Source organism: Artemia sp. Qi Xiang Cuo, chromosome 17 (genome assembly GCF_049724085.1).
Source record: "Artemia sp. Qi Xiang Cuo chromosome 17, ASM4972408v1, whole genome shotgun sequence".
NCBI classification, from domain to species: Eukaryota; Metazoa; Arthropoda; class Branchiopoda; order Anostraca; family Artemiidae; genus Artemia; species Artemia sp. Qi Xiang Cuo.
The window spans coordinates 36,587,453-36,611,732 of record NC_142810.1 but is presented as its reverse complement, the minus strand read 5'-3'; the positions used below and the strand labels follow the sequence as shown (position 1 = coordinate 36,611,732).

At 33.8% G+C, this 24,280-nt stretch overlaps 1 protein-coding gene across 2 annotated transcripts in view; it reads right to left on the bottom strand.

Moving 5' to 3' along the window:
• Positions 1-24,280, bottom strand: part of Cen (cerebellar degeneration-related protein 2-like) — a 189,297-nt gene that overhangs the window by 18,623 nt on the left and 146,394 nt on the right. For both annotated transcript variants that reach the window (XM_089103345.1, XM_089103344.1), the window contains exons 6-7: positions 11,589-11,709; positions 197-352 (exon numbers count right to left, since the gene is read on the bottom strand). In XM_089103345.1, coding sequence (XP_088959471.1) covers positions 197-352; positions 11,589-11,709 — 277 coding nt within the window. The remainder of the gene's footprint in view (positions 1-196; positions 353-11,588; positions 11,710-24,280) is intronic.

The window sequence follows — 24,280 nt, the reverse complement described above, 5'->3', positions numbered from 1 at the left end:
TTATTTAGGGTTTGAAATCACATATTTCGAGGGGACAAACCCTGATAATTTATTACAATTTCGACATAATGCGGAATGAAGCCTGACATTGACCCAAAACAGTTAAGTACAACCCCCCCCCCCCCAAATCAAACTTCGGACCTGTTTACATCTATGATTGTATAAGGTAGTAATTATACTGAAGCGAAACACTTACCTTTGTGAGTTCGTTAATTTTGGCCTCCAATTCTGTTGAATGCTCCGCTTCATCTCTTGCTCGGCCTTCTGATTCGGCCAGCTGAATGAGTAGGCTGGAAATCTCTTCTTGCAATCTTTCAATCTCAGCCTCAGACTTCTCTAAGCGACGATCAAGCTGCATAGAATAAAAAAGAAAAAAAAAACAATTCAAAAATGAAACTTATAGAGGAGGAAGAAGAAGATACTTATAGCAAGAAGGAATACTACACTAACATATTGTTAATTTTTCCGCTATGAAATCATTTTACTAGAAAAGTAACGAATGGCTGAAACGGTGTTTCAGTATTCAGAGTAAAAGTCGTAGTAATGATAAAACGTTCCATGCGGTGAGATGTACGCTATCGAACTAAGTCGGATTAAGGTACGCTGAAATCTCCCTCATTACTTTCATTTCAACTCAACTTGCTTTCCTAATTTCATTTCGGACAAGGCGTAACATATCCACAACAAGGGAATATGCGCTAAAAGGTGTCTTGAATTTTGGCATCTATATTACAAATTTAGAGTCAGATTTACAATAAAGAAGCTCAGTAATATTGATATAACAGCTTTGGTGAGTAAACCCCTTTGTGAAATAAGTACTTAATATTTTCGTTTTGCCTTTTGGACATCTGTATGTGGAAATAAAACACCATTTGCAATTACCTACTTAGTAGGTAACGATCATACTGCAAGATGAATGAATTCTAACGAATAGCATTTAATCACTAATAGTAGGCTATAGTCAATCTAAGATTTAAATATCAACCAATTGCAATAGTTTAGATTTTGGTTTCATTCGAACCGGAAAAGAATTCTCTACCACATACAATAAATGAGCCAAAATCAGACAAGGTGAAATTCACCGTCTTTCGTCTTTTCTTCTAAAATGGTGACTTTTTAAAAAAACAACCTAATTTGCACGCATAGAAAGTCGGTAATAGGCAAATCTGGTACGAAGATCACGAATTTGCAACTTTTTTGTTTTGAACGCTCAAGTTCAGGCCCCCCCCTCCCTCTCGCCCATAAATCAAGCGTCGATACAGATTTAAAAGCAACAATACGCGAAGTTGAATTCATACAGGAAAAAACTGGACTGCTAATGCAGAAAAGAAGTTTCATCCTCATCCATGTTAATTTACCCCCTCCCCTTCACCCTCCATCCTAAACGTAACCACCCCAAATTCTTAGAATCCAATAAGCAACTTCTCATAACTAAGTAAATTGATGATTTAGCTAGTTTGAACAAAAAATCACGGATAAAATGAAATTGCGAAAGGATTAGAGATTAAGCACATTTATTTAATTAGTCGCATGTCTTCTTCATCTTCAATTTAGACCTTAGCATTAGAGCAACTAGTTCCTTTTTCAAAATTTGCAATTAATGTCGCATTCGATGCCATTTCGATGACAGCTGCTCGATGACACTTCACGACGGTGAGAATTTTCTTTGATATCGCTGGAAAATCCGCAAGGATAGGGTTCAACATGCTGTTCTGGAAGGGCAGGTCTCTGAAGCCCAATCCAATCTTGTACTTGAAGATAGGTTCGCAAACAATGAACTCTCACTGTTGCTGAAGTAGGAGGTATTTCTTTGGGATGGACAAAAGTTGCAGACGTTGCTATTTTCTGCTGAAAGACTCGGTGTCGGTAACTGTCAAGATTGTCAAAAGATTTTCCACTATACAATATAGAAAGTGCAGACCCTCCCGCTGCTTTAATCTCTTCTTTCGAAGCATCAATTTAAGAAAAAGTTAAAGCATTTTCTGTTCGTTGTCATTCAGCCGTTTAAGCGCAATTCCTATGCCAAGTCCATGTAGACGGGAAGTTGTGTCGCAGCCAAGAATTACGTGAGCAAAATGAAGCAGCTTGCAGGTTTCAGTCCAATCTTCTTAACACTGGCTTTGATGTCCAAAGTTGCGCCTAAAGTGGCTGGCGTAGGCTCACTGTGCAGATAGACCTTGTGATGCTAAGGAATACAATGATAAAGTAACAAGACCAACAAGTCGGTATCGTCACTGATAACTAAATGTTCCAAGGAAAATACCAGACTCTTTGTGTTAGTCACTGGTTTGATACAAAAAATCCGTCAATTCTTGTTTAGCCACTAAAGTCTCTGTACTTCTGTTATTGTTGTACCTCTAGTCAATCCGGTTGCCGTTTTCAGACTTCTCATCAGCTCTTGTTCTATGACCAAAATTGAAGATAAACAGGCCCAAAATCTGTCCGATCTTTTCACAACGTGCAAGCTTTTTTCGAAAGACTGGAAAAGTGTTGGGCTTGTATGTTCAAGTCTGTTCATCTGCTGTAGGTAGAGCGTCACCGACTTCGTGTAGTTGTTGTGACCAGCTGATCCGAAGTAAGGGAGCATGTCGGAAACTGTTTGCAAATGAAGTTCCCAAACACCAATGTTCATGGTCCCAGAAAAAATTAACCTACCTAAAACAGTTATTGCAGTTTAACTTTTGAAAGAATCAATCAATCAAACTAAAAATTATTCTTTGAGGCATGAAGGCTAGATGGCATTCTTACTATTTCTTGTAGAATTTTCCACCAAATGGTGTCTGAATAATTGAGAGTGTCCGGTTCAACCCCGACCTCCACTATGTAAAACTGGGTTTCATGTGCATTAGAATCTGATCGCTTTAGAGTATGGATAGCACTAATCTCTTCAGATGCTTTTGACAGCTTCACGAAACATTCTTGTAATACCGCACGTATAATTATAAAGCTGCGGTTATCCCCTGTACATCTTAATCATTCTAGTAGAGAAACAGCCTTTATTGACAGTAAAATGTGTTCTTCCTTTTGATGGCTCATAGTAAAACATACCCATCACGTCCTTTCACTGTTTAGCTATGTTTGGATTTCAGCTTGGGAAAACCTACCTTGGATCTTGAATGTAACTAAAAAGTTAACAAGAAGCCAAAATTGATCAGTAAGCGTACTGCTTATACGTTCTTTTCAAACTCGAATGTCGGCAAAATGAGTCAGCTTGTTATTGCGCATCATCTATTGAATAATTTCTCATCAAGAGCTTTGAAGAACATTGCAGATGCGAGACAATTTTGAGATGTGTGCAAAACCATTTATTTGATTGGGTGTGCGTGGGGGGGGGGGGGGCAAAATATGCAAGAGACTAGGACACGATTTTTCCTAGTATTTCGGCATAGGAAGTGTAAGTTTTCTCTGCATGGATCCGACTTCGTGTAATATCCAAAGTATATTAATGCACGCTTTATCTCGCGCATGTGTAATTGTTGGGGGGGGGGAGAAAACACTCAGGGATGGTAAACAACCAAAGCGAGTCCATATTCGTGCTCTCTGTACCAAATTTTCTTATCACCGACTTTTTAGAAGTGCAAATTATTTTTTTTTTCAGTTGTTATTTTAGAAGAAAAGACGAAAAACGTCAATTTCACCTCAACCAATTTTGGCCGATTTCCTTAATGTTGCAGAAAAAATTTTTCTGGTTCGAATGATACCAAAATCAAAACTATTGCAATTTGTTTGAGGTAATCCTTAAAATTAATTTAGATTGACTGTACTATAAGAAAGATTCCCCAACGAGTGCTAGAATGATCATAGTACGAAAACGTGTCTATTTATTCTGAAGTTAGGGAGGGTGTTCGAAGTGTCCTATATAGGGCCCATTTCTATACAGATTTGCCCCCCCCCCCCACTAATGTGCAAATATATAACACAAATTATATATTTCCAAAGCATTTTGCCATGCGTCACTCTTGTTTCAACCCGTGTAGGCTACTGGTAAATTGAATCACCGCTGACGAAATCAAGAAACGGAAAAACTCATGGGACAATATATAGTTTGGGCTACATATTTGCACATAGGGATAAAATATAGTGGAATCACTGTTAAAATGTGTTAACGAAAATTATTCTGCATATTATGAAGTAAGAATAGTTTTCTTAACATGTTTCCTTTTCAACAGTCCCAATTCTGGGCTTATACCGTATTTTCTTATGCTTTAGCTTAGAATCCTACAAAGCTTATTCTAGAAGTAAAACAAGAAGTAAACGAGAAGAAACACAAAAAGCCCATGGTGAAAAACAGGTGAATGAAAATAGTCATTTACAAATGGGCAAGCTTCTGTGTGACATCTATTTTGAAAGAGAAACTTTTTTTTAGCTGCAGAACATGGACAGGGTGTTAACTCAGATTCAAATCACACTCGCAATGCCATTATTATCACGCAATCTTCAGTCAACCAAAACCCGTAACTTAGCAACATTTCAGAGAACGTATTGGGCCTTTACTAGCATTTTCTTGAATTTAAAGCCAATCAAGGGAGGAGCCAGAATCTATATGAGAGAGGGCTAGTCCAAACGAAGAGATACATACTTGTCAGTGCTTCTAGTTAAATTTTTGAAAAAAACTAGTATTTTTATTTATTGTTAATTTTTTTAGGATCGTCAGTATACCGCAAAAACTAGTTGTTCTTTAAATCTCTATAAAGGATACCTCCTATTTCTTAAGGAAAACTACATCTTTTCTACCGCTTAGAGAAAGGAGGCAAATTTCAAACCTATGTGATCTTTTTGCTTATTTAGCAATTTTTTTCGCAATATTTAGTGATTGTATTTTTGAACTGGTGGTAACCCTGTCTATACGTCTTAAAAGCGTGCCGATACAATCCATTTTATCTTTCTTTACTTATGTCAATTTTTTACTGAGATTAGTCACCTCTTTCAAGAAAAAATTTAGAAAAGCAGACTGGAAACCCTTGTCATGGTTGCAGCGTTATCTGCTATCAAACAGTTCGTGGTTAAGTTGGATCATTCCAATTCTTTTTTCCCAAAAGAATTGAATTTTTATGCTGATATCAAACATGTAGTTTCATCAAGTTTAGTCTTAAAATTACTCAATAACTTAAATAGAATATTTGTTGAATGGAATGTTGAACGATCTTTTTATAGCAGGTGTTATAACGCTAGATTTAAAATCCTGTGTCCTTGAGGACACTGAGTGTTCGAGTCCTGTTGTTGCTGGTTATTTGGTTTGGAAAGGGCCTCAGTGGCGTGACTCTGTAAGCTTAGCCAGAGTCGATCCAACCCTAAATGGGTGCATGGTAAGACTGAAAACTCTTTTTCTTCTATCTTGTCACTCTTTAATTTCAGTTTGTTACCAATAATTATTTTGAAAATCCTTGCTAATGATTAAAGCATAAAATTAAAGCTAATAGCATGCCTATCAAGAAAGTCGATTAGTTTTTAAAACATTTTTTTTTGCGATATATATGTCGTCACCGTTATTAGTCACCGATTTTGATCGGAGGGGGGATTTTGAATTTAAATTTAGGTATTTTTAAATAGAAAAAAACGTCCGAGTAAAATGCAAATTGCCCACGAACCAATATAAAAAAAATCAAGAAACGAAAGAAGGCTGATCACAAGGAAAGAAACATCTAAGAAGTAAATAAAATATGTAAGATTAAATAAAATAAAAGAAATAATTCGAAATAAAAGTTACGAGCCTGCTAAAATTGGCCTTATTTTCGAAAAAAGGGGAAAACAGCCTCTAAACGTCATAGACTCTTAATGAAAATCACACCATCAGATTCAGCGTATCAGAGAACCCTACTGTAGAGGTTTCAAGATCCTATCTTCAAAAATGTGGAATTTTGTATTTTTCGCCAGAAGAAATATCACGGATGCGTGTTTATTTATTTATTTTTTCCCAAGGGTGATCGTATCGACCCAGTTGTCCTAAAGTATCAAACAGTTCGTGGTAACGAACTGTATAGTCAGAGCGATCGAAAAAAGGGAGAAACAACCCCTAAAGGTCGTAGAATCTTAATGAAAATCACACCATCAGATTAAGCGTATCAGAGACCCTCACTGTAGAGGTTTCAAGCTCATATCTGCAAAAATGTGGAATTTTGTATTTTTTGCCAGAAGACATCACGGATGCGTGTTTATTTTCTTGTTTGTTTGTTTCTTTTCCCCAGGGGTTATCGTATCAACCCAGTAGTCCTAGAATGTCACAGAAGGGCTCATTCGAACGGAAATTAAAAGTTCTAGTGCCTTATACAATTAAAAAATCACATTAAGGAAACGAACTGTAGCCCATAGTAACTGAAGTAATAAAAGGAATCATTATGTACATGATTTTTTTAATTATCTGGGTTGCAGCACTAGCTAGCAATCCAGTAATCGCAACAGGGATCACTTGAACGAAAATTAAAAGTTCTAGTGCCCTTTTTAAGTGACAAAAAAATTAGAGGGCAACCAGGCCCCCTACCACGCTCGTTTTCCCCCCAATTTCGCCCGATCAAAATTTTGAGACAACCATTTTATTCAGCATAGTCAAAAAATCTAATAACTATGTCTTTGAGGATGACTTGACCCCCACAGTCCCCGGGGGAAGAGCTGCAAGTTATGAGCTTTGCCCATTGTTTACATGCAGTATTGGTTATTGGGAAGTATACAGACGTTTTCAGGGGAAATTTTTCTGGTGTGGGAGGTAGGGGGAGGGGGTTACATGGGATGATCTTTCCATGGAGGAATTGTTCATGGGGGAAGAGAATTTTCCATCAAGGGGGCGCAGGATTTCCCAACGTTATTCAAAAATGATAAGAAACTAAATAAAAAAACAAGTTTTTTCAACTGAAAGTAAGGAGCAACATTAAAATTTAAACCGAGCAGAAATTATTGCGTATATGAGGTTGTTCACCCCCTCCTCAATACCTCGCTCTTTACGCTGAAGTTTTTTAGTACTTTCGAAAGAGCTATCTATCATAGAACGATGTTGACAAAATCTATTATTATTGTTATTTTTTTCTTTAGACCAGGGCACTTCGTATCGAAGGAGCTGTCGTAGAAACTTCGAAAAGAGCTCATTCGATTGGAAGTTGGAGTGGCTTGTGCCCTTTTTAATAGTCGAAAGTTATTGGAAGGAAACTAACACCCCTTCCACCCACCCCATTTCCCCAAAAACGTCCAATAGATACTTTGAAATTTTGAAAGCCAATTCGATTAGCGTAGTTGATTTTTCAAATAGAAACTATGTTTTTGAGGGGGAATCTCCCCCACAGCCATCTTGGAACGGGTTATAAGTTATGCCCTGGGGACATATAAGGTTTTTTTTATAGAAAGCGTTGTCGTAGAAACTTCAAAAAAGGCTCATTCGATCGGAAATTCAAAGGGCTAGTGCCCTTTTTGATAGTCGAAAGTGATTGGAGGGCAACTAACCCCCCTCTCACGCCCACCTTTTCCCAACACAAACCCAATCAAAATTTTGGGATACCTATTTTGTTCAACGTAGTCGATATTTCTGGAACTTAGGTCTTTTAGGATGATGACCCCATCAGAGCCCTCAGTGCAAGGGTTGTAAGTTATGCCCTGGGGGCATATAAGGTTTATATAGACAGCTGTTGTAGAGCACATCCAATCAAAATTTTGAGATAGCCATTTTGTTCAGCGTAGTTGATTTTCAGATAGAAATTATGTTTTTGAGGAGGAAACTCCCCTACAGCCCTCAGGGCAAGGGTTGTAAGTTATGCCCTGGGAGCATATAAGGTTCTTATAGAAAGTGTTGTCGTAGAAACTTCAAAAAAGAATCGTTCAATTGGAAATTCAAAGGGCTACTGCCCTTTTTAATACTCAGAAGGGCTTGGAGGGTAATCAACCCCCCTCTCATAATCCCCATTTTCCCGATCAAATCCAACCAAAATTTTTAGATATCAATTTTGTTCAACGTAGTGAAAAGGTTTGAAGATTTTGTCTTTGAGGATGACAACCCCCCACAGCCCTTAGGGCAAGGGTTATGTTTTGCAATTATGCAAATTATGTTTTGGCCTTGGGAAGGCATAGGGGTTTTGAGCCCAACTCATGTTAATTTCTGCTTGTTTTGAGTTCGACTCGGTTATTTATTGTAATTTCTGTTCGTTTGGGGTTTCATTTATTTACCAGTACTGATTTGTGGTAGTTTCACGCTTGGTAGTTTGTTTGATTTTATTTTGGTTCATTTTTTGTTTATTGGAGTTCTTTACTTATGTTTGAAAAACTTATTTTGTGGAAATAGTTTTTTAAAATTAATTCTAATTAAACGGCCTTTGTGATTCAGGGGTCATTCTTAAAGAATTGGAACAAAATTCAAACTGTAGCATAAAGAGTGAGGTATTGACGAGGGGGCGAACACTCTCACTTACGTAATAATTTCTGTTCGTTTTAAGTGTTAATGTGGCTCCATACTTTCAGGTAAAAAAACTTTTTTTTTTATTTAATCTAGTATAGAGCGAACCACGGCTCTTTTTGTACCCAAAAGTTTAAAAAGGCGTTTTGAAAAAAAAAACTGTCAAGTTAGAAAAATATTAAAATCTAAAGCTGATTCAGGAATGGTACCTATTATTTTAGTTAGTCTTAAAAATAAAATTTTATTGCGAAAACAAATTTACGGGAATTTCTTTGACAGTCGGAAACCTCTCAAAAACAGCGTCAGATAAAAAAGGAAAGAGCACCATTAGAATAACCTTGGTCGGAAGTGCAACAACAATATGATATTTTCTGTTATTTTTAGCCGTAAAACATCAATTTTTCCCCAAAGACGGTCAAAACGCAGGGGAATGCAAATTCTGAGATAGTCATTCGATCTTTCAGGGTCTAAACACGCAAGTGAAGGTTTTTAAAACCCTTTCCACCTCGAAAATGAGGGGAATCCTTTTTGTGTATGGTTAGCATTCACTTCCTTATTTATTTCTATTTTTTTTTTTTTGTCAGAGCTTGCAGGCAACTGCAAGATCGAATGAAGATGATTAATTGCCAGCATTGGCGTCAATTCTGGAAATTGGAGAGGGGTACAAAAATGTAATTTTCAAAAGCCAGAATCTTTACCCCCCCCCCCCCATATTGAAGCCACAAAACTTTTTTTTTTATTTTAACTTCTCAAAATTCCAAAAATTATCTTTATTTATATCAGTATGGTTGGAACTATTAATTTAGTTTCACTGGTATAATATACAATAATATATATTTGTCAGTATTTTCTTTCTACCTTTTAAATACATACCTTTCAAATATACGGAAAATTAGTCACAAATCATTTTTATTGATTTGCCATTTCCTAAGGTAGCTGAAACTAACAGTTTTCTAACGTTTCAAAGATTGCTTTGTTCGAAACCAAACATATTGCCGGAAAAACTGTCAATTGAGCGGTACTTAGGCATGAATATCCGATATATTTGAACGAAATACTACCGAAAAGAAAAAAAATAATACAAAATTGGTATTCTAATGTAGCAAAACCTAAATTTAAAGTCACAAACGCAGTTCGTCTACTCTGGTTAAACTGTCTGATCGAATGAAAGCTTAGATGCCCATGTATCAGCAAAGGCGGCAAGGGCGAACGGCGGCCTCAGTTGTCTCCCGAGAACACAATTTCACAAATCCCTTATCGACCGCCTTACTAAAGCCCAAACCTACTTTGTCTCTGTGGCTAGCGTTATGCTGCACTCGTCATTGATGTGACCTACATCCCAGATACGTTCTGAGATGCATGGATTTAAATGCTCTTTGGGAAAAAAAAAAAAAAAAACTCCACAAAATAGAACAGATTAGATGGTTCACAAGCGTATGGAACTTGGAGATTCTTCAGTCCTTTAAATTTCCATTCCTATCTGAACAGCTCAAGTCTTGCGCTCGTTGCATTGGTATGGTCATTTACCGCGCCTAACCACTCAAACACAAACCCGAGTCATCTTTGATTTTGACCGAACAGCAAACAGCTGGGAAGGCTCCAGAAGAAGACCACACAAAAAACGGGCGGAAGGCATCCGCGGTCAACAGATTAGCCGGAACATTGACCCAATGAAGCTCCAACCTTCATCTACAACATACCACTCTAGAGATGACTAACAGCGCTGACGGTTGGTTCTCTGTATCCTGGCGACACTGTCGAGCAAGAGCTTTAAGTCAAGTCCTGAACGTCCACCAAAGCTTGAATTGTCAGCAAAAAATGGATTTATTTACTACGTTCTTGCCTAAATCTTTCATAAATAAGAGAAAGATTTGTCTCAAGTTCAGTAGACTTTCTCTAGGCACTCCAATAGTCACTGAGTATTTGCATAAAGTGATATCGTCAAGGACAATTTTTAGTGACAATGACGACGCAGAAAGTGTTCCAGTAAATTTTCCAACTGACCTAACAACATAATCTTTCAGCTTGCAAAGAAAGAATCCTGTGCGATACAAATTCAACATCCTATGCAATATCAAAAGAAAGAAGACAAACATAACGTCTACCAGAGATCCTGAAATTGCACTATGGAGTCTAATGTTGAGCATTTCCCCCTGTAGTCTGCTAATTTAATAGCAGATTGCCTGATTAAATGTATTGAGACTTTGGAGAAACTGTTCCAATAGAGAAGAAAATATTGATGGGTCGAAACGAACCAAATTATGCCGCGTAAACTTTCTAAAGAATTTTGAAATTTCTTTGGCATATCTGAAGTTAATGGTTTATAATGCATCTAAAGACAATTAGAGTGTCTTAGTAACCTTCAGTGATGATCTGTCAACAAAAAAAGGAACTTAGTGCGATAAAATAGATACCCATAGTAAAAGAAGAAGGAAAGCGGCTTTCACGTGACACATTTACATACGCCAATATGATTGAAAGCACATTTTCGGCCATCCCACAGCAGCAATAATACGCTGTTACAAAATCATAAGAACAGATGGAACTCAAACATCTATCACGACACCACCCGGTCAACTTATTATATATCGGACAAATGACATTGGGAATACCCTGCAAATAGGTCTTGCGGAACAATCCCAGCAAACACTGCCCATGCCCATGGATCTTTTGATACCATCTGATGTTTGAATAAAATATTAATGGTAAATATTCTTACGGTATTGTGTTTCATCCTTAAATGAGTTTTGGTATTGAAATGTACTTTTTTTCAAAATATATATAACATTAATTTTTGTGTCATAAGTAATTCTTGTTTACAATACAGTTTAAAAGAGCCTCAAACCAAATAAATCTTTGAAAAGCCGTTGAACTTCAGATCATTCTTCCATGCCGAAAAAGGTATTATTTTTTTTTTACTCGTGTGTGAAAATGAATTTCTCTCAAGGTTTCTCGTCCGTAACTTCCTTAATTTTGAAGCAATTTAGATGAGCTTTCTTTTCATACGGTTTTTCAGAAATAAACATTTATGACTATAGTTATTTTTTTTTAAATTCCGGTTCGGCTTATTTTCTTGGGGGGTGGGGGGTCCTTGTAAATAATTTCAGAAATTCATCAAAATATCAAAAATGGTAAATTTTTAGCTAAATACGGAGGGAAAGCCTTTATAATAAAAAAAAAGGATTAGACAGTCTGTTTGCGAAAAACAAAAACATACCTCTCTAAGGAAGGAAGCTTCAAGGATTTCAAGTTTATTCCGTTCATCATCAAACAAATCTTCCGTCATCGTTGCCACGCATTTGAATTCCTTTGATATCTGCCGCTCAAAGCGGAGCTGCCTAAAAAGTCGAAACTTAACTAGCTGTAAAGAATCAAAGCCACCCCCCCCAAAAAAAAAGTAAAACAAAGTCATAGAATAAGAAATTGGGGTACTTGTGTCTTATAGCCACTACATTCAAGTTCTGTCCAAAAGTGAAGTTTGGTCAATGCTAATGAAATAAAACAAAATCACTTTATCAACAAAATTATGAAAACTACAACAAAAATTGCGGACGGGGGGCCGCCCAGACCGCATTATATTAAATACGTAACCTAAACTAACCTAACCTAACCAAAATACCAACTAAATATTTAATCATGGGTGCAGCGGTAGCTGCAACCTAGTAAAGAGTGAACCACAGCCCACAGCACACTATACAAATATTAGACAGTATGATCGTCCCCTATCTCCCCCATTATAAAAACCCGGACCGAGGTGCAAGTGCTCCGGATAACGTAAAAACATAAGCGACATTAGATCTTTTCACGGGTAGACAAGTCAGATTTCTCTTGAACGTGAAACTTGACTTCACCATTGGAACACAAAATTTTAAAGAAACTAATTTTAAATCAATTCATTCCAATACATCTATGAAAATTGGTAATTATTTGTGCAACGTTATTATTAGATGTTCTTAGAAATTAAAAGTAGGTTTTGAAGTATCGAGTTGGTTTCAAAGGCATTTTGAGAAAGTTTCTGCCAAAATACGTATTCCAGGGTAATTGGACCGCTGATGGCAAATCAAATGAGAGGAGCTGTTTGTCCGCGCTAATAAAGAGTATGTGGGAGGAGCTGTTTGTTTGCACCGAGAATGAAGAGCCCGAAATCATCAGAAGCGAACTTACTGCTAATTATCTTTATACAGTGGCCCACAGTAACCATAAGTTAAAAACTGCGTTTAGAAAAAACCTAAATAGTGAAAAAAAAATTGTCATCTGACACTGATTCTGGAATGGTGACTATCATTTCGGTTTGTCTTAAAAGTAAAAGTTTATTACGAAAATAAATTTATGGTGATTTCAAAAAAAAGTCTGAAGCCCCTCGAAAATGGCGTCAGAACAAAATGAAAAATGGAACAAAAGGATATTGGAACCAGCATGGTTGAAAACATTTAACAGGGAAATTACTGCCACCCTCCTTGAAAAAAAAAAAAAAAAAACGCTTTTTGCACCGGTAGCACTGATCTGTCTCCCGTTTTTTATTCTTTTTTTTATAGCAGCGCTAGGGGGTAGCCAGAGCATCACAAAGATAATGTAATAGCTCATTAGAAAGGGAATTAAATTTGTAAGAGCCCTTTTTAAGTGACCAAACAGATTAGATGGCAATATACGTCCTTCCTTCCTATAAATTCCACCATCAGAAAGTTCCGAATTGAACTAAAAACGGCATCTTGGGTGCCTTGTCTCAAGTGGAAAAGCTGGGGCTACATGGCTACCAGAACTTTTTAGAGTGAAGTTTAATGGCTCATTTGAAAGCTATTGCTCATATCTACGTGATTTTTACCATCCGTGCCATCTGTTCTATCACACTTACGGATTCTACCATCCGTAAATGTGATATAGCACTAAAAACGGGGGCGTATTTTCTTCAAAACCCCAAGGGGGGGGGGGGGGAAGTGGGCAAAGGTGGACCAAACTTTCCCAGATCAAGTGAAAATGTCAGCGAAAAATAAAAAAAAGCCTTATAGTACCACAAATGCAAAGAATTACTCAAGAAAACTGGCCCGTTTTTCTGAATTATACAGGCTTATCTTAATTTTGACAAAATTTTTGAAGAAACTAAATTTTAGCCAGGGGGGGCAAATTGGGGTCTGGGGGTAGACTGGGATCCAGAGGGGGGCAGTTGCCCCCTACCTCAGAACAAATTATGCCCTGAAAAAAAAATAACACTTTCGATGTCACTTCTTAAGTAGGTAATGCAAATATTGCACACATATAAATACAACTACAAACTAATTCATCGAAATGATTTTACATCAATCTTTTATGTAATTATCTTAACTGTTAGTTACTACGTTTCGTGTTTTGTTCTTTACTAGGTTTTCAGTTGTATTCAACAAAACAAGAATAGGCCCCCTCTGTAATGAAATTCATAGGTCCTTCATATAACTCTTTTTCGATATTGTCTCAAACTGTATATTCTTTCATAACTTACAAGTGTTGGTGACTCGGTCAATAGAGAATAGGCCTTGTAATCCCAAGGCGTCTAGTTCGAACCAGATCCCGGGCATCTTTTTCTGTTAATTATACATGGACGATGCTAGTTTCTAGGAAAATAATAAGGTTTTATTGAAAATTTTTGGTCTTCTAGTAATATTCAGTTATAAGCTTTACTATTCGTTCTTTACTTTAACTAACTGCGGAGAAAAGAAAAACTAAATTACAATAATGAAGTGGTACTTGTTTATTATTCGGTACACCCTCAAGAAATGAAGTTGCGCTTTTTACTGTGGCCACTGTAGAATGGTCAAGGTTCTCCGATGGTAGAATGGTGAGTATAGCTTGTACATGAAAATGCAGTTTTTTGTGTAAAAAGTGATACTAGTTAGTAGGAAGGTCCCAGAAGGAATGAAACGAACACATGTGCTGCCATCTACAATGGAGTCTAACTCCGTAAGAACACCATATGGGCATAGCCTCCCTAGGGGAAATGGATTTCCGAGAAATTGATTGCGTAACCTAACCTAACCTCATGAGTTCCGGAACGAACACCATATATGGGCATAGACTCCCTAGGGGAAATGGATTTCCGAGAAATTGATTTCGTAACCTAACCTAACCTCATGAACTCGTGACGGGGCACCATATATGGGCATAGACTCCCTAGGGAGAACCAATGTGCTGTCAGTCCGAACGGGGCTCCATATATGGGCATAGACTCCCTAGGGGAAATGGATTTCCGAGAACTTGATTTGTTGGTGTTCGTCCAGGAGAATTGTCTCCGGGCGAAGTTTATTAATGTCTGATGGATGATGTTAAGGTTGATTGATTTGTTGGCGTTCATCCAGGAAAATTGTCTCCGGGCGAAGTTTATTAATGTCTGATGGATGATGTCAAGGTCAATTGATTTGTTGGTGTTCGTCCAGGAGAATTGTCTCCGGGTGAAGTTTATTAATGTCTGATGGATGATGTCAAGGTCAATTGATTTGTTGGTGTTCATCCAGGAAAATTGTCTCCGGGCGTATGTTTTGATCTTAGAGATGAAGAGATTAACGCGGGAAAGGGTTTCCTAGGAATTTCAAATGTGACAGCGCAGGGATGCCAAAACAAAAGGAACACGCAGAAATTAAGTTTTGGGATTATTTGGGTGAAACCATTTTGAGACATTTTAGAAGATGATTTAAGCGAAACAGTTTGAGGCTTTTTAGAAGATGATTTAGAAGAGGATTTGAGGGTGAAACTCTGTGGTCGTTATAATACACAAGTTCCGTTTGAACAATGTTGTGAGGTCCCCAACCCCCACAACCCCCTACCCCAACCCCGAAGGAACCGCCCGGACCCCAAAGGTCCCCCGGCACCTCAATGGCCCCCGGGCCCCCAAAGATCCCCCGGCCCACCAAAGGCCCTCTGGGTCCCTTCGGATCCCAAAAGGGCCCCCCCGGACCCCAAAGCACCCACGAGCCCCTCCCTTCCTCCCTCCCTTTTTTGAATTTTTTTTTAGTTTTTTGGACTGAATTTTTTAGACTTAGAAATTATCCAACATTTATCCGGTTTTTTTCTTTAACCCATTGGCGTAGAGTTTTAGCTTAGAGTATTAGCTTAGAGTTTTTGTTAGAGTTCTAGTTTAGTTTCGATATAGTTAAGAGTTTACGGTTTTAGCTTACAGTATTAGCTTAGAGTTTCTTTTTTATTTCTAGTTTATTTTAGATTTATGTAAGAGTTTAGATTTTTATCTTAGAGTCTTAGCTTCGAGTTTTAGTTAGAGTTGAAGTTTAGTAATAGTTAAGAGTTTAGAGTTCTAGCTTAGAGTCTTACCGTAGAGTTGAAGTTCAGTTTAGTTATAGTTGAGAGTTAAGAGTTTAGAGTTTTAGCTTAGAGTTGAAGTTCAGTTTAGTTATAGTTAAAGAGTTTAGAGTTTTTACCTTAGAGTCTTAGCTTAGAGTTTTTTATGAAATTCTAGTTTAGTTTAGTTTTAGTTAAGATTTTAGAGTTTAGCTTGGAGTCTCAGCATAGAGTTTAGTTAGAGTTCTAGTTTAGTTTAGTTATAGTTAAGAGTTTAGAGTTTTAGCTTAGACTTAGAGTTTTAATTAGAGTTCTAGTTCAGTTTAGTTTTAGTTAAGAGTTTAGAGTTTTTGCTTACAGTCTTAGCTTAGAGTTTTTGTTGAAATTCTAGTTTAGTTTAGTTTTAGTTAAGAGTTTTAGCTTAGAGTTTTTGTTAGAGTTGAAGTTTAGTTTAGTAATAGTTAAGAGTTTATAGTTTTAGCTTAGAGTCTTAACTTAGGGTTTTTGTTAGAGTTCTAGTTTAGTTTAGTTTTAGTTAAGAGTTTAGAGCTTTAAATTAGACTTTTAGCTTCGAGTTTTAGTTAGAGTTGAAGTTTAGTTTAGTTATAGTTAAGAATTTAGCTTAGAGTTTTAGTTAAATTTATAGTTTAGTTAAGTATTAGTTAAGAGTTTAGAGTTTTAGCTTAGAGTCATAGCTTAGAGTTTTTGTTAGAGTTCTAGTTTAGTATAGTTTTAGTTAAGAGCTTAGTGTTTTACCTTTGAGTCTTAGCTTAGAGTTGTAGTTAGAGTTGAAGTTTAGTTTAGTTTAGCTATAGTTAAGAATTTCGAGTTTTCAGCTTAGAGTCTTAGCTTAGAGTTTTTGTTAGAGTTCTAGTTTAGTTTAATTTTAGTTAAGAGTTTAGAGTTTTACCTTACAGTCTTAGCTTAGAGTTTTAGTTAGAGTTGAAGTTTAGTTTAGTTATAGTTAAGAATTTAGAGTTTTAGCTTAGAGTCATAGCTTAGAGTTTTAGTTAAAGTTATAGTTTAGTTAAGTTTTAGTTAAGAGTTTAGAGTTTTATCTTAGAGTCATAGCTTAGAGTTTTTGTTAGAGTTCTAGTTTTGTTTAGTTTTAGTTAAGAGTTTGGAGTTTTACCTTAGAGACTTAGCTTAGAGTTTTAGTTTAGTTTTAGTTAAGAGTTTAGAGTTTTAGCTTAGAGTTTTTGTTAGAGTTCTAGTTTAGTTTTAGTTAAGAGTTTAGAGTTTTTAGCTTAGAGTCTTAGCTTAGAGTTTAAGTTAGAGTTCTAGTTTAGTTTTAGTTAAGAGTTTAGAGTTTTACAATAGAGTCTTAGCTTAGAGTTTTAGTTGGAGTTGAAGTTTAGTTTAGTTACAGTTAATAATTTAGAGTTTTAGCTTAGAGTCATAGCTTAGAGTTTTACTTAAAGTTGTAGTTTGGTTAAGTTTTAGTTAAGAGTTTAGAGTTTTAGATTAGAGTCATAGCTTAGAGTTTTTGTTAGAGTTCCAGTTTAGTTTAGTTATAGTTAAGAGTCTAGAGTTGTTAGATTAAAGTTTTAACTTAGAATTTGTGTTAGAGTTTTAGTTTAGTTTTAGTTAAAAGTTTAGAGTTTTACCTTAGAGTCTCAGCATAGAGTTTAGTTAGAGTTCTAGTTTAGTTTAGTTAGAGTTCTAGTTTAGTTTAGTTATAGTTAAGAGTTTAGAGTTTTAGCTTAGACTCATAACTTAGAGTTTTAGTTAGACTTGAAGTTTAGTTTAGTTTAGTTTTACTTTATAGTTTTAGCTTAGAGTTTTAGTTAGAGTTCTAGTTTAGTTTAATTTTAGTTAAGAGTTTGGTGTTTTACCTTAGAGTCTTAGGTTAGAGTTTTAGTTAGAGTTGAAGTTTACTATAGTTTTAGTTAAGAGTATAGAGTTTTAATATAGAATCTTGGCTTAGAGTTTTTGTTAGAGTTCTAGTTTAGTTTAGTTTTAGTTAAGAGTTTTTAGCTTAGAGTCTTAGCTTAGAGTTTTTGTTGAAGTTCCAGTTTAGTTTAGTTTTAGTTAAGAGTTTAAAATTTTAGCTTAGAGTCTTAGCTTAGAGTTTTAGTTAGAGTTTAAGTTTAGTTTAGTAATGGTTAAGAGTTAAGAGTTTTAGCTTAGAGTCTTAGCTTATAGTTTTTGTTTGATTTCTAGTTTATTGTAGTTTTAGTTAAGAGTTTAGAATTTTACCATAAAGTCTTATTTTAGAATTTTTGTTAGAGCTGAAGTTTAGTAAAAGTTAAGAGTTAATAGTTTTATATTAGAGTCTTAGATTAGATTTTTTGTTGAAGTTCTAGTTTAGTTTTAGTTAAGAGTTTAGAGTTTTAGCTTAGAGTTTTTGTTAGAGTTGAAGTTTAGTTTAGTAATAGTTAAAGAGTTTAGAGTTTTAGCTTAGAGTCTTAGCTTAGAGTTTTTGTTAGAGTTCTAGTTTAGTTTTAGTTAAGAGTTTAGAGTTTTACCTTAGTCTTAGCTTAGAGTTTAATTAGAGTTCTAGTTTAGTTTAGTTATAGTTAAGAGTTTAGAGTTTCTAGCTTAGAGTCTTAGCTTAGAGTTTTTGTTAGAGTTCTAGTTTAGTTTAGTTTTAGTTAAGGTTTTAGAGTTTTACCTTAGAGTCTTAGCTTAGAGTTTAGTTAGAGTTGAAGTTTAGTTTAGCTATAGTTAAGAGTTTGGAGTTTTAGCTTTGAGTCTTAGCTTAGAATTTTAGTTAGAGTTGAAGTTTAGTTTAGTTATAGTTTAGAATTTAGAGTTTTAGCTTAGATTCATAGCTTAGAGTTTTAGTTAAAGTTGTAGTTTAGTTAAGTTTTAGTTAAGAGTTTAGAGTTTTAGCCTAGAGTCATAGCTTAGAGTTTTTGTTAGAGTTCTAGTTTAGTTTAGTTATAGTTAAGAGTTTTTAGCTTAGAGTCTTAGCTTAGAGTTTTTGTTAGAGTTCTAGTTTAGTTTAGTTAAGAGTTTTACCTTAGAGTCTCAGCATAGAGTTTAGTTAGAGTTCTAGTTTAGTTTAGTTAGAGTTCTAGTTTAGTTTAGTTTTAGTTAAGAGTTTATAGTTTTACCTTACAGTCCTAGCTTAGAGTTTTAGTTAGAGTTGAAGTTTAGTTTAGTTATAGTTAAAAATTTAGAGTTTTAGCTTAGAGTTTTAGTTAAAGTTATAGTTTAGTTAAGTATTAGTTAAGAGTTTAGAGTTTTAGATTAGAGTCATAGCTTAGAGTTTTTGTTAGAGTTCTAGTTTAGTTTAGTTTTAGTTAAGAGCTTTGTGTTTTACCTTTGAGTCTTAGCTTAGAGTTGTAGTTAGAGTTGAAGTTTAGTTTAGTTATAGTTAAGAATTTCGAGTTTTCAGCTTAGAGTCTTAGCTTAGAGTTTTTGTTAGAGTTCTAGTTTCGTTTAATTTTAGTTAAGAGTTTAGAGTTTTAACTTACAGTCTTAGCTTAGAGTTTTAGTTAGAGTTGAAGTTTAGTTTAGGTATAGTCAAGAGTTTAGAGTTTTAGCTTAGAGTCATAGCTTTGAGTTTTAGTTAAAGTTATAGTTTAGGTAATTTTTAGTTAAGAGTTTAGAGTTTTAGCTTAAAGTCATGGCTTAGAGTTTTTGTTAGAGTTCTAGTTTAGTTTAGTTTTAGTTAAGAGTTTGGAGTTTTACCTTAGAGACTTAGCTTAGAGTTTTAGTTAAGAGTTTAGAGTTTTAGCTTAGAGTTTTTGTTAGAGTTCTAGTTTAGTTTTAATTCAGAGTTTAGAGTTTTACCTTGGATACTTATATTAGAGTTTATTTTAGATTTATATTTTAGTTTAGTTATAGTTAAGATTTTAGATTTTTACCATATAGTCTTATATTAGAGTTTTAGTCGTATTTTTAGTTTAGTTTAGTTATAATTAAGAGTTTAGAGTTTTATTTTAGAGTCTTAGCTTAGAGTTCTACTTAAAGTTGTAGTTTGGTTAAGTTTTAGTTAAGAGTTTAGAGTTTTAGATTAGAGTCTTAGATTAGAGTTTTTGTTAGAGTTCTAGTTTAGTTTATTTATAGTTAAGAGTTTAGAGTTTTTTAGCTTAGAGTCTTAGCTTAGAGTTTTTGTTGGATTTCTAGTTTAATTTAGTTATAGTTAAGAGTTTAGAGTTTTAACTTAGAGTCTCAGCATAGAGTTTAGTTATAGTTCTAGTTTAGTTTAGTTAGAGTTCTAGTTTAGTTTAGTTATAGTTAAGAGTTTAGAGTTTTAGCTTAGACTCATAACTTATAGTTTTAGTTAGACTCGAAGTTTAGTTTAGTTTTACTTAATAGTTTTAGCTTAGAGTTTCAGTTAGAGTTCTAGTTTAGTTTAATTTTAGTTAAGAGTTTGGTGTTTTACCTTAGAGTATTAGCTTAGAGTTTTAGTTAGAGTTGAAGTTTACTATAGTTTTTGTTAAGAGTTTAGAGTCTTAGCATAGAGTCTAAGCTTAGAGTTTTTGTTAGAGTTCTATTTTAGTTTAGTTTTAGTTAAGAGTTTAGAGTTTTTAGCTCAGAGTCTTAGCTTAGAGTTTTTGTTGAAGTTCCAGTTTAGTTTAGTTTTAGTTAACAGTTTAGAGTTTTAGCTAAGAGACTTAGCTTAGGGTTTTAGTTAGAGTTGAAGTTTAGTTTAGTTTAGTAATAGTTAAGAGTTTAGAGTTTTAGCTTAGAGTCTTAGCTTAGACTTTTTGTTAGATGTTTAGTTTAGTTTAGTTTTAGTTAAGAGTTTAAAGTTTTACCATAAAATCTTAGCTTAGTGTTTTAGTCAGAGTTGTAGTTTAGTCTAGTAATAGTAAAGAATTTACAGTTTTTAGGTTAGAGTCATAGCTTAGAGTTTTTGTTGAAGAGTTTAGTTTTAGTTAAGAGTTTAGAGTTTTAGCTTAGAGTCTTAGCTTAGAGTTTTTGTTACAGTTGAAGTTTAGTTTAGTAATAGTTAAAGAGTTTAGAGTTTTAGCTTAGAGTCTTAGCTTAGAGTTTTTGTTAGTTTTAGTTTAGTTATAGTTAAGAGTTTAGAGTTTTACCATAAAGTCTTAGCTTAGAGTTATAGTTAGAGTTGAAGTTTAGTTTAGTTATAGTTAAGAATTTAGAGTTTTAGCTTAGAGTCATAGCTTAGAGTTTTACTCAAAGTGGTAGTTTGGTTAAGTTTTAGTTAAGAGTTTAGAGTTTTAGCTTAGATTCATAGCTTAGAGTTTTTGTTAGAGTTCTAGTTTAGTTTAGTTATAGTTAAGAGTTTAGAGTTTTTAGCTTAGAGTATTAGCTTAGAGTTTTTGTTAGAGTTCTAGTTTAGTTTAGTTAAGAGTTTTACCTTAGAGTCTCAGCATAAAGTTTAGTTAGAGTTCTAGTTTAGTTTAGTTAGAGTTCTAGTTTAGTTTAGTTATAGTTATAGTTAAGAGTTTAGAGTTTTCGCTTAGACTCATAACTTAGAGTTTTAGTTAGACTTTAGAAATTTAATTTAGTTTTATTTTATAGTTTTAGCTTAGAGCTTCAGTTAGAGTTCTAGTTTAGTTTAATTTTAGTTAAGAGTTTGGTGTTTTACCTTAGAATCTTAGCTTAGAGATTTAGTTAGAGTTGAAGTTTACTATAGTTTTAGTTAAGAGTTTAGAGTTTTTAGCTTAGAGTCTTAACTTAGAGTTTTTGTTAGAGTTCTAGTTTAGTTTAGTTTTAGTTAAGAGTTTAGAGTTTTAGCTTAGACTCTTAGCTTAGAGTTTTTGTTGAAGTTCCAGTTTAGTTTAGTTTTAGCTAAGATTTTATAGTTTTAGCTTAGAGTCTTAGCTTAGAGTTTTAGTTAGAGTTGAAGTTTAGTTTAGTTTTAGTTATGAGTTTAGAGTTTTAGCATAGAGTCTTAGCTTAGAGTTTTAGTTTGATTTCTAGTTTAGTTTAGTTTTAGTTAAGAGTTTAGAATTCTACCCTAGAGTCTTAGCTTAGAGTTATAGTTAGAGTTGAAGTTTAGTTTAGTTATAGTTAAGAATTTATAGTTTTAGCATAGAGTTTTACTTAAAGTTGTAGTTTGGTTAAGTTTTAGTTAATAGTTTAGAGTTTTAGCTTGGAGTCATAGCTTAGAGTTTTTGTTTGAGTTCCAGTTTAGTTTAGTTATAGTTAAGAGTTTAGCGTTTTTAGCTCAGACTCATAACTTAGAGTTTTAGTTAGACTTTAGAAATTTAGTTTAGTTTTATTTTATAGTTTTAGCTTAGAGCTTCAGTTAGAGTTCTAGTTTAGTTTAATTTTAGTTAAGAGTTTTGTGTTTTACCTTAGAGTCTTAGCTTAGAGTTTTAGATAGAGTTGAAGTTTACTGTAGTTTTAGTTAAGAGTCTAGAGTTTTTAGCTTAGAGTCTTAGCTTAGAGTTTTTGTTAGAGTTCTAGTTTAGTTTAGTTTTAGTTAAGAGTTTAGAGTTTTAGCTCAGAGTCTTAAGTTAGAGTTTTTGTTGAAGTTCCAGTTTAGTTTAGTTATGGTTAACAGTTTGGAGTTTTACCTTAGAGTCTTAGCTTAGAGTTTTAGTTAGATTTGAATTTAAGTTTTGTTTAGTAATAGTTAAGAGTTTATAGTTTTATTATATAGTCTTAGCTTAAAGTTATTGTTAGATTTATAGTTTAGTTTAGTTTTAGTTAAGAGTTAAAAATTTTATCATAAAGTCTTATATTAGTGCTATAGTTAGAGTTGAAGTTTAGTTTAGTTATAGTAAAGAATTTAGAGTTTTAGCTTAGAGTTTTACTTAAAGTTGTAGTTTTGTTAAGTTTTAGTTAATAGTTTAGAGTTTTAGCTTTGAGTCATAGCTTAGAGTTTTTGTTTGAGTTCTAGTTTAGTTTAGTTATAGTTAAGAGTTTAGCGTTTTTAGCTTAGACTCATAACTTAGAGTTTTAGTTAGACTTGAAGTTCAGTTTAGTATAGTTTTAGCTTATAGTCTTAGCTTAGAGTTTCAGTTAGAGTTCTTGTTTAGTTTAGTTTTAGTTAAGAGTTTAGTGTTTTAGCTTAGAGTCATAGCTTAGAGTTTTTTTTTGAGTTCTAGTTTAGTTTAGTTTTAGTTAAGAGTATAGAGTTTTTAGCTTAGAGTCTTAGCTTATAGTTTTTGTCGAAGTTCTAATTTAGTTTAGTTTTAGTTAAGAGTTTAGAATTTTAGCTTAGAGTCTTTGCTTAGAGTTTTAGTTAGAGTTGAAGTTTAGTTTAGTAATAGTTAAGAGTTTAGAGTTTTAGCTTAGAGTCTTAACTTAGAGTTTTTGTTAGAGTTCTAGTTTAGTTCAGTTATATTTAAGATTTTAGAGCTTTACTCTAAAGTCTTATTTTGGAGTTTTAGTTAGAGCCGAAGTTTAGTTTATTTGGGTTCAATAATGTAGAGTTTTTTCTTAGATTCTAAACTAAAAGTTTTAGTTAGAGTTGTAGTTTGGTTAAGTTTTAGTTAAGAGTTTAGAGTCTTAGTTTAGTCTTATCTTAGATTTTTTGTTAGAGGTGTAGTTTAGTTTAGTTATAGTTAAGAGTTTAGAGTTTTTAGCTTAGAGTCTTAGCTTAGAGTTTTTGTTAGAGTTCTATTTTAGTTTAGTTTTAGTTACCAGTTTAGAGTTTTAGCCTTGAGTCTTAGCTCAGAGTTTCGTTAAAGTTGAAGTTTAGTTTAGCTATAGTTAAGAGCTTAGAGTTTTATCTTTGAGTCTTAGCTTAGAGTTTTAGTTAGAGTTGAAGTTTAGTTTAGTTATAGTTAAGAATTTAGAGTTTTAGCTTAGAGTCATAGCTTAGAGTTTTACCTGAAGTTGTAGTTTGGTTAAGTTTTAGTTAAGAGTTTAGAGTTTTAGCTTAGAGTCTTAGCTTAGAGTTTTTTTTAGAGTTCTAGTTTAGTTATAGTTAAGAGTTTTACCTTAGAGTCTCAGCATAAAGTTTAGTTAGAGTTCTAGTTTAGTTTAGTTAGAGTTCTAGTTTAGTTTAGTTATAGTTATAGTTAAGAGTTTAGAGTTTTCGCTTAGACTCATAACTTAGAGTTTTAGTTAGACTTGAAATTTAGTTTAGTTTTATTTTATAGTTTTAGCTTAGAGTTTCAGTTAGAGCTCTAGTTTAGTTTAATTTTAGTTAAGAGTTTGGTGTTTTACCTTAGAGGCTTAGCTTAGAGTTTTAGTTAGAGTTGAAGTTTACTATAATTTTAGTTAAGAGTTTAGAGTTTTAGCATAGAGTCTTGGCTTAGAGTTTTTGTTAGAGTTCTAGTTTAGTTTAGTTTTATTTAAGAGTTTAGAGTTTTTAGCTTAGAGTCTTAGATTAGAGTTTTTGTTGTAGTTCCAGTTTAGTTTAGTTTTAGTTAAGAGTTTGGAGTTTTACCTTAGAGTCTTAGCTTAGAGTTTTAGTTAGAGTTGAAGTTTAGTTTTGTTTAGTAATAGTTAAGAGTTTAGAGTTTTAGCTTAGAGTCTTAGCTTAGAGTTATAGTTAGAGTTATAGTTTAGTTTAGTTTTAGTTAATAGTTTAAAGTTTTACCATAGAGTCTTAGCTTAGAGTTATAGTTAGAGTTGAAGTTTAGTTTAGTTACAGTTAAGAATTTAGAGTTTTAGCTTAGAGTTTTACTTAAAGTTGTAGTTTAGTTAAATTTTAGTTAATAGTTTAGAGTTTTAGCTTGGAGTCATAGCTTAGAGTTTTTGTTTGAGTTCTAGTTTAGTTTAGTTATAGTTAAGAGTTTAGCGTTTTTAGCTTAGACTCATAACTTAGAG